Consider the following 12,741-nt stretch of genomic DNA (forward strand, 5'->3'; position numbering starts at 1 on the left):
GGCTTCATCGACACTCGTGGTCTTCCATCCCCTCGAGTTACCTAGTGGCCATGCCTCAGTGTCCCCAACACTTTCCTGTTCACCTGTCTTTCAGTCAGAGGTTGTTGGGAGACAGCTGCTTCTTTATTTTTTCCCCTTAAGGGTCTTTTCTTTTAAGGACTTCCAAAGGGAGTGATGAGCGTAATAGCCTGTCCCCTCACTATATTGTTCGCCAGTTTAGACCTAATTTCTGACACACCAATTTTGATTCGTTGATGTCCCGTGGCACACACTTCATATTAATCAGACCTGATCTTAACACAGTTCTTGAGTTATATTAGTAGGCCTTCTTGTTTGGACTAATTCAGTCTCATTCTCTTGCAACTTTTCCCATCGGTGTTTATTTATTATAGGTTATTGTGACATTTTTATGAACTTTCACTCACTCCTTACAGTTAAGCTCGCAATTAGGGTAAATTTGTTGTTTGGATGATCACAAGAAGGCTCCATTGAGGACTACAATTCCCAGAAGGCATTGCACCACCCTTTGCTTGCTCCGCTTGTGATTCAGTGCCTCAGGAGTGGGGGGACCTGCCCAAAGCGGGGGAGGACGGCTGCCTGGAGGAGCTGTCCAAGGGCGAGAGAGAGGCTGTCTGGGGGAGCTGTCCCTAGGAGGCTGAGGACTGGAGAAGGAGGCATGAAGGAGGGAGGTGACATTTCTGACAGTGACAGTGATGAGACAGTAGTGGAGGGCTCAGTAACTGAGAGTGACCTAGATGAAGAGGAGCTGCACATGAAGAGGTGATAAATATGTATGTATAGGAGCAGGTGTGACTAAAAAATGAGTATCAATACATTTCTGGGACATATGTGATGAGTTGAATGCTGCATCCGTGCCATTTAAGGCTATCACCTTTGAAAACAAAAAACACAAAGAACAGTCCTATGAGACTGGAATCTACCTCATATAAACCTGACTAAAATCTTAGAGGATAAAATGGTTTTAGAATAGCCTTCCTAGATTCTTTGATAAATATCTATTTTAAGACTTTCTGTGACAGGTTGAAGTGTGAGGGGGAAAAATCTCCATACGCTATTCCATGGACCTTTATACGGAATAGGTTTCAGAGTGGTAGCCGTGTTAGTCTGTATCAGCAAAAAAAACGAGGAGTACTCGTGGCACCTTAGAAACTAACAAATTTATTTGGGCATAAGCTTATGCCCAAATAAATTTGTTAGTCTCTAAGGTGCCACGAGTACTCCTCGTTTTGTTTGTTTGTTTGTTTTTTGCTTATGTGCAATAGTAGCTTACTCCAGAAATAGTCTCATTGGTTTTTGTGGGACTACCTGAGAAATAATGTATTACTAAATGGGATAAAGGTATCAGAATCCAGCCCAAAGAAAATAAAATCAATGATAAAAACATTGGTAAAATAAAAATATTGCAAATGTGGACATTTCTTTTATGTTTTAATTTCAGAACTCTCTTGATGATCTCATTCAAACTGATACTTTGGTTACTGGGAAATTAAAACCGCTGAATAACATTACCCCTACTGTGTATTTCCTAAGATATGTTGACTAAAAATTTTTGGAAATTTGTAAAAACAAAGATGTATTCATGACTCACATCCTTCTATGCCAATTTGCAGCTTGATGCAGATTTTTACAACCAGGTTCTAAACTTTTGAAAAATAGTGTTTACCTTAAAAATGCTCTCACATAGTTACAGTGGTATTTAATGAGTGATATTATAGGGAATGGAGTTAGAAATATTGGCTTTGGTTAATATTTTGTTGCCTGTGTTTGTACCTCTGGTAAGAGGATGATAGAACAATTCGTAGTTTTTTGTTTTTTTTTAAAGGTTATCTTTTGTTAATAAGGACATATCTCTAACAACTGAAACCATCTTTGCTGATGAAATAAGAAGAGTAAATGGAGGTAAGAAATTGTTCTTTTTTCAGTAGAAAATATATGTTGTTTTTCCTGAGACCTTTATTTCTTTGACTCTTTCTTAATTTTTAGGCTAAAAATTAAGCCTAGAACAGTTTTGTACAGTATTTTTAAGCAGAATAATTTTGTATCTCTAATAAAATCTGAATAAAAGTTAGAGGCTTAATCTTTCAGGCCAAATTTTTCATATATTTTAAATAAATACATTTAAAACATAAATTTGTTAGTGCTTATTTTCCTTCATTCTGCCTGTATGTTGTTACTAAGGGTACCTAGTTTAAGAAGAGTAGGGGTATGAATTTATTTTTTGTTAACACTAAAGGTTTCTACAATAGCTCCTCAAAGTAAGGGGCATAAACAAGTATTTGATGGTGTGGCATAAAATTTCATTGGGACCTGTCTGGGTTGCCTTCCATAATTCAGCCTCACTTAATCACTTTTAAGTAATTTGGTAATCCCATACTCATGTCAGTAAAAACTTGACTGGCAAAGCAGAATTCTACTGTCTACCTTGCAAGTGTTTGAGCTGTTCCTAATGCAAAATACTCGTCTGCAGAACTCTACTCTGGCGTCTTGTTTGTTTCTGGGTCCAAAACATGGCATTTTTGCCTATTTTTAAGACCTTGCATGGTTTGAAATCTGTCCCCTTGAGAGATTACTTCTCACTTTATATCTACTCATAGTAGGTAAGGGTCTGATTCCAAACCCCATTGAAGTTCCGTGGGAGTCTTTCTAAATGGCTAGGAGTTTCTTGGTGTCAGTTACTGGAGCTGAATTATCTGAGGACTGGTGATAGAGTTTTGTCAGCAGAGAGGATCCTCACCCGTGGAACTTGTTCCTCCTGGTCATCCACTGGAATTAGAGCTTCAGAATACAGAGCTTCTGTTTGGCACATTGTTAAGCTTTTGGTTTGTAGGAATGGGACTTTGTCTGCATGCTTTTTTGTTGTCCCTGTAAATGTGATTTGCATATTTTCATTGATGGCATTTCTATTCAGCCCACTGTAATTAGCATGTTATTATTTGTGCTAATTTTTATCACATCAATTTCATGACAAGAAAACATGGGCTATAGTCAATCTAAATTAATACAATAATCAACAAAATAATGTGGATACCAGTGTTGTGATTTTTACAGCATAAGGGATCAAATTAAACAGAGCAGCACTCTATATTACTGTAGAGCTGGGTTTTTCTCAGTATGATCATTCAGTAATTTTAATCTTCTCATCTCAGTTTGATAATTAATGTGTAAAGATGAGTACTAAAGTTTATTACGTGCATGAGGACACTGACTATAATTCCAGTTGTCAGGAAAAAAGAACTATTGTCAGAAATGAATCGCACTGTCTGATGTGTAGCCCATGTTTCCAAAATATTGTCTGCAAAAGAAATAATAATTTTTCCCTAAATTGTTTTCTTTTCAGTTCTTGCATCTGCCATATTGTGATTTTCAGAATCTAGTCTGAGAGAAGTGACCAGTGTGAAGGTGTGATTTGTCCAATTATTTTTTCTGGCAGTTGGAATTTGCAGAAATTCCTTGAGTCTGTGTTACAGTAGCACAACAGAAGTGGCTTTAACTACCTATTTTTGTGTTTAGTTTTAGAAAACCTCTCCCCAGAGATTCAGCTTGTCTGTAAATTCAGTGATAATCTAGAAAATATGAAGCAAAAGAACCAGATAAATCCGGTATGTATAGAAATTACAGCTCCTCAGCTACACACATACTGCAATTGATAATTATTAGATTCACTGTGCCTGACTGAGCCCCTCCCGCTTCTATATGTGGAAAGAGCCAGAGTGTATGTAACTGAAAAGGGTTTTATGGAAGGAGGAAATCTGCAGTATATACTCAGCCCAGGAATGCACAGAAGAATCTCCTCTGGAGTTTCATGGGGGTGTGCCTTGCTACGGTTTCAGGAGCAGGGCTGCAATTAGCCTGTAAAATTACCAGATGTTCAAATTGGTAACCAGTTTTTCCCACCTGCAGATGACAGGCTGACAGAATGAGTAGGAGGAAACTATAGATTGTTACCATGTAGATTCCTGTGCTGTATATGAATTTCTTTAGACTTAAATAACTGGGGAAATATTTCCAGTTGTACCTGTATAGTTACATCAATGTAATCCCCTGTGTGAACGCTCTTATTCTGATATGAGTGACTTATTTTTAGTTTAGCTTAAACCCTTCCCAAGAGACATAAACTAAACCAGAAGAAGGAACTCTTATTCTAGAATAAGAGGGTCCACACTGGAGGGGAGAGGAATGTGTGTTATACAGGCATAACTATATTAATTTAAATTCACATTTTAGGTTAAATATACGTTCCAATGTAGACAAGGCCTTAGTTTAGGGGACAGTTTGGGTTACTATTAGCATTTCTCATAGTTGTTGTGATTGATGCTATTACTTCAGCCATTTCTGGAGTAGCAGCCTATCCTCTTTAATTGGAAGATGCGGTTATTGTTACCAGAGGGAAGAAAGAGTGGTTAGAAATAATTGGGGATAGGAGAGTATTTGCTTGCAGGACTCCACTAAAGAGGGTGAATTTGAGGCGAGGAATATATCAATTTGTACTTTGGTCACTTCACAAATAAAATAGCTCAAGCTTAAGGGTATTACAATTTAATTATATAAGGTATATTTTCATTCTGACTGTATTTTGTCTTCTATGACTTGGATTGAGTAAGTAGCCCATATGTCATAGCAATATTAGTAATCCGGTCTAGCAGAATTCGGAGTCTCACTGATAACTGCTGTATTTAGGTCTTCCAAAACCATTAATAATAGGAAGAGGCTAGGTATATAGTAATGCTGAAAAATTAAATCACTGAGTAGTTTATATTCACCAAGTTATTCAAACACTTTTTTCTCCCAGCTGGCTCATAAGAGGAGTGAAACTGAACAATCTCAGTCTCTGCTACAGTGAGTATAATAAGCACTGGACAAATTCCATTCAGGCAAACAGTAATTTCCCAGCAAAAAGTTTCCCTTGTAGCCTTATTTGGATGGGATATTTTTTTCCAGCCTTGAATTATAAAATAGTTTTACTGGTTGCTAATAAGCAGTTGTGTTTAATGCCAGAGATCACTTTATATCAGTGATGGATGAAATCATTCTTGTGTCCATTCCTATATATATATATATATAAATATATATATATTTATTAGTATGTAGTAGTTAGGATATATAACTGGGCGTAACTGGAAAATAATGAAAGAAAATTTAGGTTGTCAGAAAAAACGTCCTGACACTGAGATTTATTTAGTAGAATGGCTTATGCCATGGAATAATTGTGGAAGCACCTTGGAGTATTTAACACTAGACAACACAAAATCCTAAAACCCGGTAGAGAATAATCCGTGCTGGGAAGAAAAGAGGCTGGATGATCTAATACAGTGATACTCAGTGGTTCAGGAACCAAATTAGCGATCGACATTACCCAAAAAAGCCGTGGTAGTGTGAATTCATTGTTTCGTTTACTATAGTATACCTCTACCCCGATATAACACGGTCCTCTGGAGACAAAAAATCTCACCGCTTTATAGGTGAGACCGCGTTGTATCGAACTTGCTTTGGTCCCCCCTGTTCCTTGTTCCCTGACCGCCCCCTCCAGAGACTCCCATCCCTAATCATCCCCAGGACCCCACCCCCTAACCAACCCCCCTTCTCCCTGTCCCCTGACTGCTCCGACCCCTATCCACACCTCTCGCCCCCTGACAGGCACTCACTGGCAGCGGCGGGAAGCGGAGCAACGCAGCCCCAGCCCGCTCCACTCCACGACCTCCCAGCCACAGTGCTCTGCTTCCCGCTGCCGGTGAGTGCAGGGAGATTGGAGAAAGGACGCCCCCATACTCACCTGTGGCGGGAAGCAGAGCGACACGGCCCCAGCCCGCTCCGCTTTCCTTGCCCGTGTCGCTGGGGGGAGGGGGAGATAGGGGAAAGATCCCGCACTCACCTGCGGTGGGAAGTGGAGCGCCATGGCTGGGAGCTGGCGGAGTGGAGGGAGCTGGGACTGGGCTTCTCCGCTTCCGCCGCTGCCGGTGAGTGTGGGGGCGGTCCCTTCCCCCAAGCCCCCTCCCCCAAGTGACACGGCTGGGGCTGGGGCGAGGGAAGCGGAGTGGGTGCTCCTGGCCCCCCGCTAATCCCCCATGCCACTCTGGGACTGCAGGGTCCCCAAAAGTGCCCACAGCTCCTGCCTCCTAAACCCTGGCGGGGGGAGCTCCTGACCGCCCCCAAGACCCTCTGCCCCTTATCCAACCCCTCGGCCCTGGCCCGGCCCGGCCCACTTAACACGCTGCTCAGAGCAGCGTGTCGGAGCTTTACCGCGTTGTATGTGAACCCGCGTTATATCGGGGTAGAGGTGTACTATATTTATAAACATAGAGAGAGAGAGAGAGAGAGAGAGAGAGAGAGAGAGAGAGATGTACGGGAAATATTTAGTTATATAATTCTCACAGCAAAATGACTGACCAACTATTATTTTATCAACCACAATTGGTTAATAACATAGAAAAAACATCCTGATTGGTCAATAACTTAGATTGGTTAATAAGTAAATCACACTGTTTTAATATCATGTGCTGCATAGAGCTGCAGGAGACATGTTAAAGAGCTGCTTGTAAGCCTCAGTTTGAGTATCATTGATCTAATAGGTGTTTCAATACTATGAATTTATGATTATGGAAATCAATATGTAAGTACCATGAGATAATGGTTGGGGTTTTTTAACCTGCTTTATAAACAACTGCAAGTACATCTTTTTATATTTCCCATACTATATCAGGTCATTTGTCCCTTTAATCGAGTATCCTGTCTCCAGCAGTAGCCAATACCTGATGCTTCACAAACTCAGTAATGCACCTATCCAGTTGTCAGTGGTATATACATGGCAGAAAAAGCTCGTTCTTGATTCCTGCAGGCTTATGCCCTGAAGGATGTTTCCCCCTCTTACTACAGAGTTGTGTATATCTTTTCCTCTTCCCTGGGACCTAAACCAGAAAATCTGCTAATGCCAGTTTATCAGAGTTCATCTGAATGGGCTTGAGAAAGGGCCCTCACCTTTTATGGTTTGGGCCTCATCCTTTAGCAGCACCTTTAGGAGTTCCATGGAAGATTTTTAATGAGCTCCCAACCAAGTTCCTTAGAGCAGTTTCTTACCTTAGGCCTCCTGTTAAGTTTGTTCTCTTTGGAGCCCAAACCTGGTGCTAAATGACTTCTGTTCTGAAACATTTGAATCCATCCTCAACATTCAGCTTTGTCTCCTGGCATAGAAAGTGGCCTTTTTAGTGTTGGTCTCCACAGCCTGGTGATTCAGGGAGCACCCAGATGTGACTTGTGGCACCCATGCCTCATTTTACAAAAAGTGAAAGTAGTTCTCCAAACATGCTCCAGTTTTCTCCTGCAGATGGTCCAACCTTAGCTAGGAGATCCCTCTCCCCAACTTCTACCCACACCCAAAAGCCAGACTTGAGGTCTGGTGGCACTCCCTGAATGTCTGCCAAACTTAGTCTTATTTTCCTGAACTGAATAGGTCTCAAATCCAAGTCCCTGTTCATCCTGTTCAAAGAACCTCACTAAAGGGCATAGATACTGTATATCCTTTCCTGCAGGTTCAGACCTTCTGTCTGCATGCCTCCTTCCTTGCAGATCTCCTCTGCTTAGACAGGCTTTGAGCTCACTGTACTTGAGTGGTGGCCATGTTGTTGGCATCGGTCATGCCCTTTGCTGAACGTGGTGTGGCCTCGGTGGATGAATTCAGCTGATGCTGAATTTGGTCAGTAAGTTCTCTGGAAGTTCTCTTCCAGACTCCAGCAGGCTTTGACACACCTTCCTCCCTTGCTCTCCCAGTTTCTTCCCTACCGTCATTTTAGACATGCCTATTTTAACATCTCTGTAGTTACTCTTCTCTTCTGTGGGTGCGGTCTGCAGGTCAGAATTTAGTAATCCATATTGGTGGCTACCACACCACAGAAAAACAAATTTCTCTTGCAGCTTTACTTGTTTTCTGTGATGTGGCAAAACCAGTATGGGCACCTACACAGAATACCTCATGAAACAATCAGGCTTAAAGTAACTAGAAGGTCAGCATAGCCTAAGATGATCATATGTTTACCCAGCTCTGGAAGTTCTCCACTGGTGAAGCTCCTGGTCACAAAAATCCTGCATCTGGTTGGGCTACCGCCTGCCTGCTTGATGAAGAGGACTCAACAATTTGGTCACATTGGTATTGCAGATTGTGACTGAATGTACCCCTGTATTCACACCCTACAGCAGTGGTCCCCAAACTTTTGAAGGTTGCACCCCCCTTCCCCGACCACACCCATCTCCCCCCCCAGGCCAGGAATGGGGCCACAGCTCTGCAGTGAGGGACACAGACAGGGGTAAGGGGGATGAGGCTGGAGCCGAGGCTGGGGGTGGGGTCAGGAGCAGAGCCGCAGCCAGGCTTCCAGCCAGGTGCAGAACCGCACTGAGGCTGAGGACGGAAGTCAGACCCGGGGCTGGGACCCAGGGCCACGACTAGGGGCTGGGTGGTGCTCCTTTCCTTCCCCCCTGTGGGGGCTGGCCTGGCCCGCCGCCTGGCCCTGAATGTTCCTCTGTGCTACCCTGGGGGGGGGCACACCCCACAGTTTGGGGACCTCTGCCCTACACACTACTGTAATAATCTTTGTATTATTAGATAATCTTTGTAAAATATGCCTTGTGAGGTATTGTTTGAAAACTAATAACTCACCGGTCACTGATATCATGGTGAAATGTGTGTAGCAACATTATATGTAAAGTTATGAACATAAGCTGAAATTATGACCTAAATGTGTTTACCAGACAAGTCTGGGAAGGGGGGTAAACCTACTCCTCAAAGACAAAGGACAAGCTAATGCTGCTAGTCAGGTGTCCTGAAAGCTGATTGGCAATCACCTGTCAAATGGCCATTCTTTGGCAATGAGTGGGGAGCAGGAACAGATCGATCTGCATTTTAGCAAGTAACAGCGTGGAACCTCTTTCATCATGAAATTCCATGTCTCCGTCCTCACAGTGGGAAGGAACTTTATCTAGGAAAATGCATTTCAAAGGGTGCCTGGACTATAAAAGTGAGGGGCAACAGCACCCCAGATTCTTTCTTTCTCTCTCTCTCTCACCTAAGAACACAGGAACAAGCCTTTGGACTTTGGCAGGGGTTCTGACCTGAGAATTTGGTCAGCCTGGTTGCAGGGGACATGTGGTCAGGATTTTATCTTGACCCAAGTCTAGTTTGTTAAGTTTTAGCTACTAGAAAGCATTCTATCTTTATTTCTCTTGTAACCATTTCTGACTTTAATACCTTGTACTTGTACTCACTTAAAATCTCTCCTTATAGTTAAACAAACTTGTGTTATTTTTTAATCAAAACTAATCCAGGGTTGTGTTTGCACTGAATAGGTTGGTAACTCCAATTAAAGTAGCAAACTGGGGCAACGGGCCTCTAATATCTGACCTGTCCAGGTAAGGGCTGGACAGTACAGAATATATGTCTTTTGGGAAAATTCAAGGTGGGGAGTATGTCGGGGCCACCCTGCAGATAGTAGCCGAGGTTGCTGCAAGCCAGAGTATGGCTGTTGTGGCAATTTGAATATAATAGCCAGCCCAATTTAGATAATTGAGAAGTGTGTTACTGATTACACTTGTGAGTTGGGAATTTATGCCTCTAAAAGACCTAAAGTGCTTCCACAAATAATTGCACAGAAAAATTACATTAATTGTCTTAACTACAACCAGAGGCCTGGTTAAGACAAGGCTGAAAATTTTGTCCAAAGTACCAGAACAGGCATGGGTGGCAGGTGAACCCCCGCTTTGGGGAGGCTAGCCTGCTGGCTGTGACCCTTCTGCCTGAGGCAGCACCCCCCCACACACGCCAGAGCCCCAAACTCCCCCATAACAAGAAGAGCCCCACGGCCTGCCCACCTCAGCCACGCCAGGCTGCTGCCCCCTTCCTGCCCCCTGCCAGTCCGGTCCCAGCCACACCAGGCTGAGCCACCACCCCGAGCTGCCAGGCCGAGCACCGGGACAAGCCGCCAGCCACCCTGAGCACCGGCCTGAGCCACCGGCCCCTGCCAGCATTTCCCCCCCCTCATGGCCGGCAAGCCCCAGCACATGGCCAAGCGAGCAGCCTCACTACTCCCCCGCCAGACCCGCCCACCCACCACTGGCTCATTGTGTTCCCTCCTCACTCCCCCACCCCTAAGGAGGAGATGCGGCAAGCTGCAGCAGGCAGGCAGCAACAGATGGCTGGGGCCTCGGGGAAGAGGCAGGGCCACTGCGGCCCAGGTGTCCGGCAGCAGGTCAGTGGCAGCTGCGCCAGGGAAGGCTTAGCCCATGAGAACAGGCAAAGTATTTTTGTGCATTGCTCCTTGAATGGTGAACTTTTAAAATTATATTTATTTCTTTTTAGGGGTGCAGTATTTACTACAAAGATTTCTCAGCCTGGTCTTCCGCTAAATGCCTCAGTAGGTAGAGAGCAAAATTACACTGTAGGTATGTTTTATGTTGTAAAAAACAACCTAAAAGACAGTCACTCTAAATTTGGAAGAAACAACTGAGAAACTGTAAATGAGTATACATATAGATTTATTTAGGATATAGATATGTGACCTTTGAGACCAGAGGGGCAGATTTTTAAAGGTACTTAGGTGCCTAAAGAAGAACTAAGTGCCTAAATCCACCACTTACATGCCCATGGTATTTTTAAATCCACTGCTCAGCAGTTGCCTAACCCCCCTGGGTGACTGTTTTCCTGCCCATTGGCACTGAAATATCTAAGCCTTAGTGTCCTAAGTGCTGCCATTCCCCCACAGCAAATGGTTGTAGCTTTGTAACCCAGTAACTGTGGTCTGGAGCAGGGATGAGTGAGGAATGCATGTCTGTCCATGAGCGTCCTGGTGGGGAAGATAGGAAAGGAGGGTTGGGAAGGTTTTGCTCAGATCAGTAGCAGGGTTGGCATAACGGCACCAGGACCCCCCTGGGTCACTTTAGGAGTTTAGTGATGGTGGTTCTTACTTTCTTCCTGTGTATTTGAGGGATTTTCATGTATTTTTCCTGTTAGCATATTCTCTAAGGCCAGGACTAAACGAAGAGGCAGGACTCTCTCCTGTTCCTTCCACCCTTGTGGGAGATTGTCCCCTTGCATTCCTATAGCTGTTGGGGATCCACTAAGCACTTGAGTATATCCAGAGCATAAATTCAGGGTTCCTTCAACCCAGCTGGATGGTGAAAGCTATCTTTTATGTGCTCGGGGATATTGTTGAGATTGACTTCCTCCAGGAGTTGCTGGGAACCCTCTGAGGCTATGGACAACGGGAATTGGATTAGTGTGTGCTGCTTGGCATGGAGTGCCTCCCTCCCTTTCTCTCCATTTGCTCCTCCCCCACCCTCCAATCCTGAGAGGGTCTCTCTCCCCACAGAGTTAGTAACAATGTTAGTAACATTGTTACTAACTCTGTGGGGAGAGAGACCCTCTCAGGATTCCTGGGTTCTATCTCAGCTCTGGGAGGAGAGTGGGGTCTAGTGCAGGGGTGGGCAAACTTTTTGGCCCAAGGGCCACATCTGGGTATGGAAATTGTATGGCGGGCCATGAATGCTCATGAAGCTGGAGGTTGGGGTGCAGGAGAGGGCTCTGGGATTGGGCCAAAAATTAGGAATTCAGGGTGTGGGAAGGGGCTCCGGATGTGGGGCAAGGGGTTGGGGTGCAGGGGGGTGAGGGCTCCAGCTGGGGGTGCGAGCTCTGGGGTGGGGCTGGAAATGAGGGGTTGGGGGTGCAGGAGGGTGCTCTGGGCTGGGATCGAGGGGCTCAGAGGGCAGGAGGAGGATCAGGGCTAGGGCAGGGGGTTGGGGTGCAGGAGGGGTTCGGGGTGCTGGCTCTGGACAGCACTTACCTCAATCAGCTCCCAGAAGCAGCGGCATGTCCCTGCTCTGGCTCCTACGCATTCCCAGATTCTGGCAAACAGGCGAGGGACATGCAGAACATGGTGTTGGATCCCTGCACACCCTGACTAATAGCCATTGTTGGACCTATCCTCCATAAACCCATCTAGTTCTTATTGGAACCCTGTTATAGTCTTGGCCTTCACAACTCCCCTAGCAAAGAGTTCCACAGGTTGCCTGTGAAGAAAGACTTCATTTTGTTTGTTTTAAATCTGCTGCCAATTAATTTCATTGGGTTCTTGTGTTATTTGAAGGAGTAAATAACATTTCCTTATTCAATTTTTCCACACCATTCGTGATTTTATAGACCTCTATCATATCCTGCTTTAGCCATCTCTTTTCCAAGATGAAAAGTCCCAGTCTTTTTAATCTCTCCTCAGATGAAAGCCGTTCCATACCCCTAATCATTTCTGTTGCCCTTCTTGGTACCTTTTCCAAATCCAGTATATCTTTTTTGAGATGGGGCGACCAGATCTGCATGTAGTTTTCAAGATGTGGGCGTACCATGGATTTATATAGAGGCAATATGATATTTTCTGTTATTATCTATCCCTTTCCTAATGATTCCCAACATTCTGTTAGCTTTTTTGATTGAGCAGATGTTTTTAGAGAATTATCCACGACTCCAAGATATCTTTATTGATGGGGTCAGCTAGTTTAGACTCCATCATTTTGTATGTATAGTTGGAATTATATTTTGCCACGTGCGTTACTTTGCATTTGTCAACATTGAATTTTATCTACCATTTTGTTGCCCAGTCACCCAGATTTGTGAGATCCCTTGTTAGCTCTTCACAGTCTGCTTTGTACTTAACTATCTTGAGTAGTTTTGTATCATCTGCAAATTTTGCC

The 12,741-nt window shown here is 44.1% G+C and overlaps 1 protein-coding gene across 1 annotated transcript in view; it reads left to right on the top strand.

Moving 5' to 3' along the window:
- Positions 1–605: 605 nt before the first annotated feature.
- Positions 606–12,741, top strand: part of ANKRD31 (ankyrin repeat domain 31) — a 108,269-nt gene continuing 96,133 nt past the window's right edge. The window contains 5 exon segments of the mRNA XM_074953774.1: positions 606–780; positions 1,844–1,920; positions 3,532–3,620; positions 4,811–4,857; positions 10,361–10,419. Of these exon segments, the coding sequence (XP_074809875.1) occupies positions 677–780; positions 1,844–1,920; positions 3,532–3,620; positions 4,811–4,857; positions 10,361–10,419 (376 nt within the window). The 5' untranslated portion in view covers positions 606–676.

This window comes from Natator depressus, chromosome 5 (genome assembly GCF_965152275.1).
Source record: "Natator depressus isolate rNatDep1 chromosome 5, rNatDep2.hap1, whole genome shotgun sequence".
Lineage (NCBI taxonomy): Eukaryota > Metazoa > Chordata > Testudines > Cheloniidae > Natator > Natator depressus.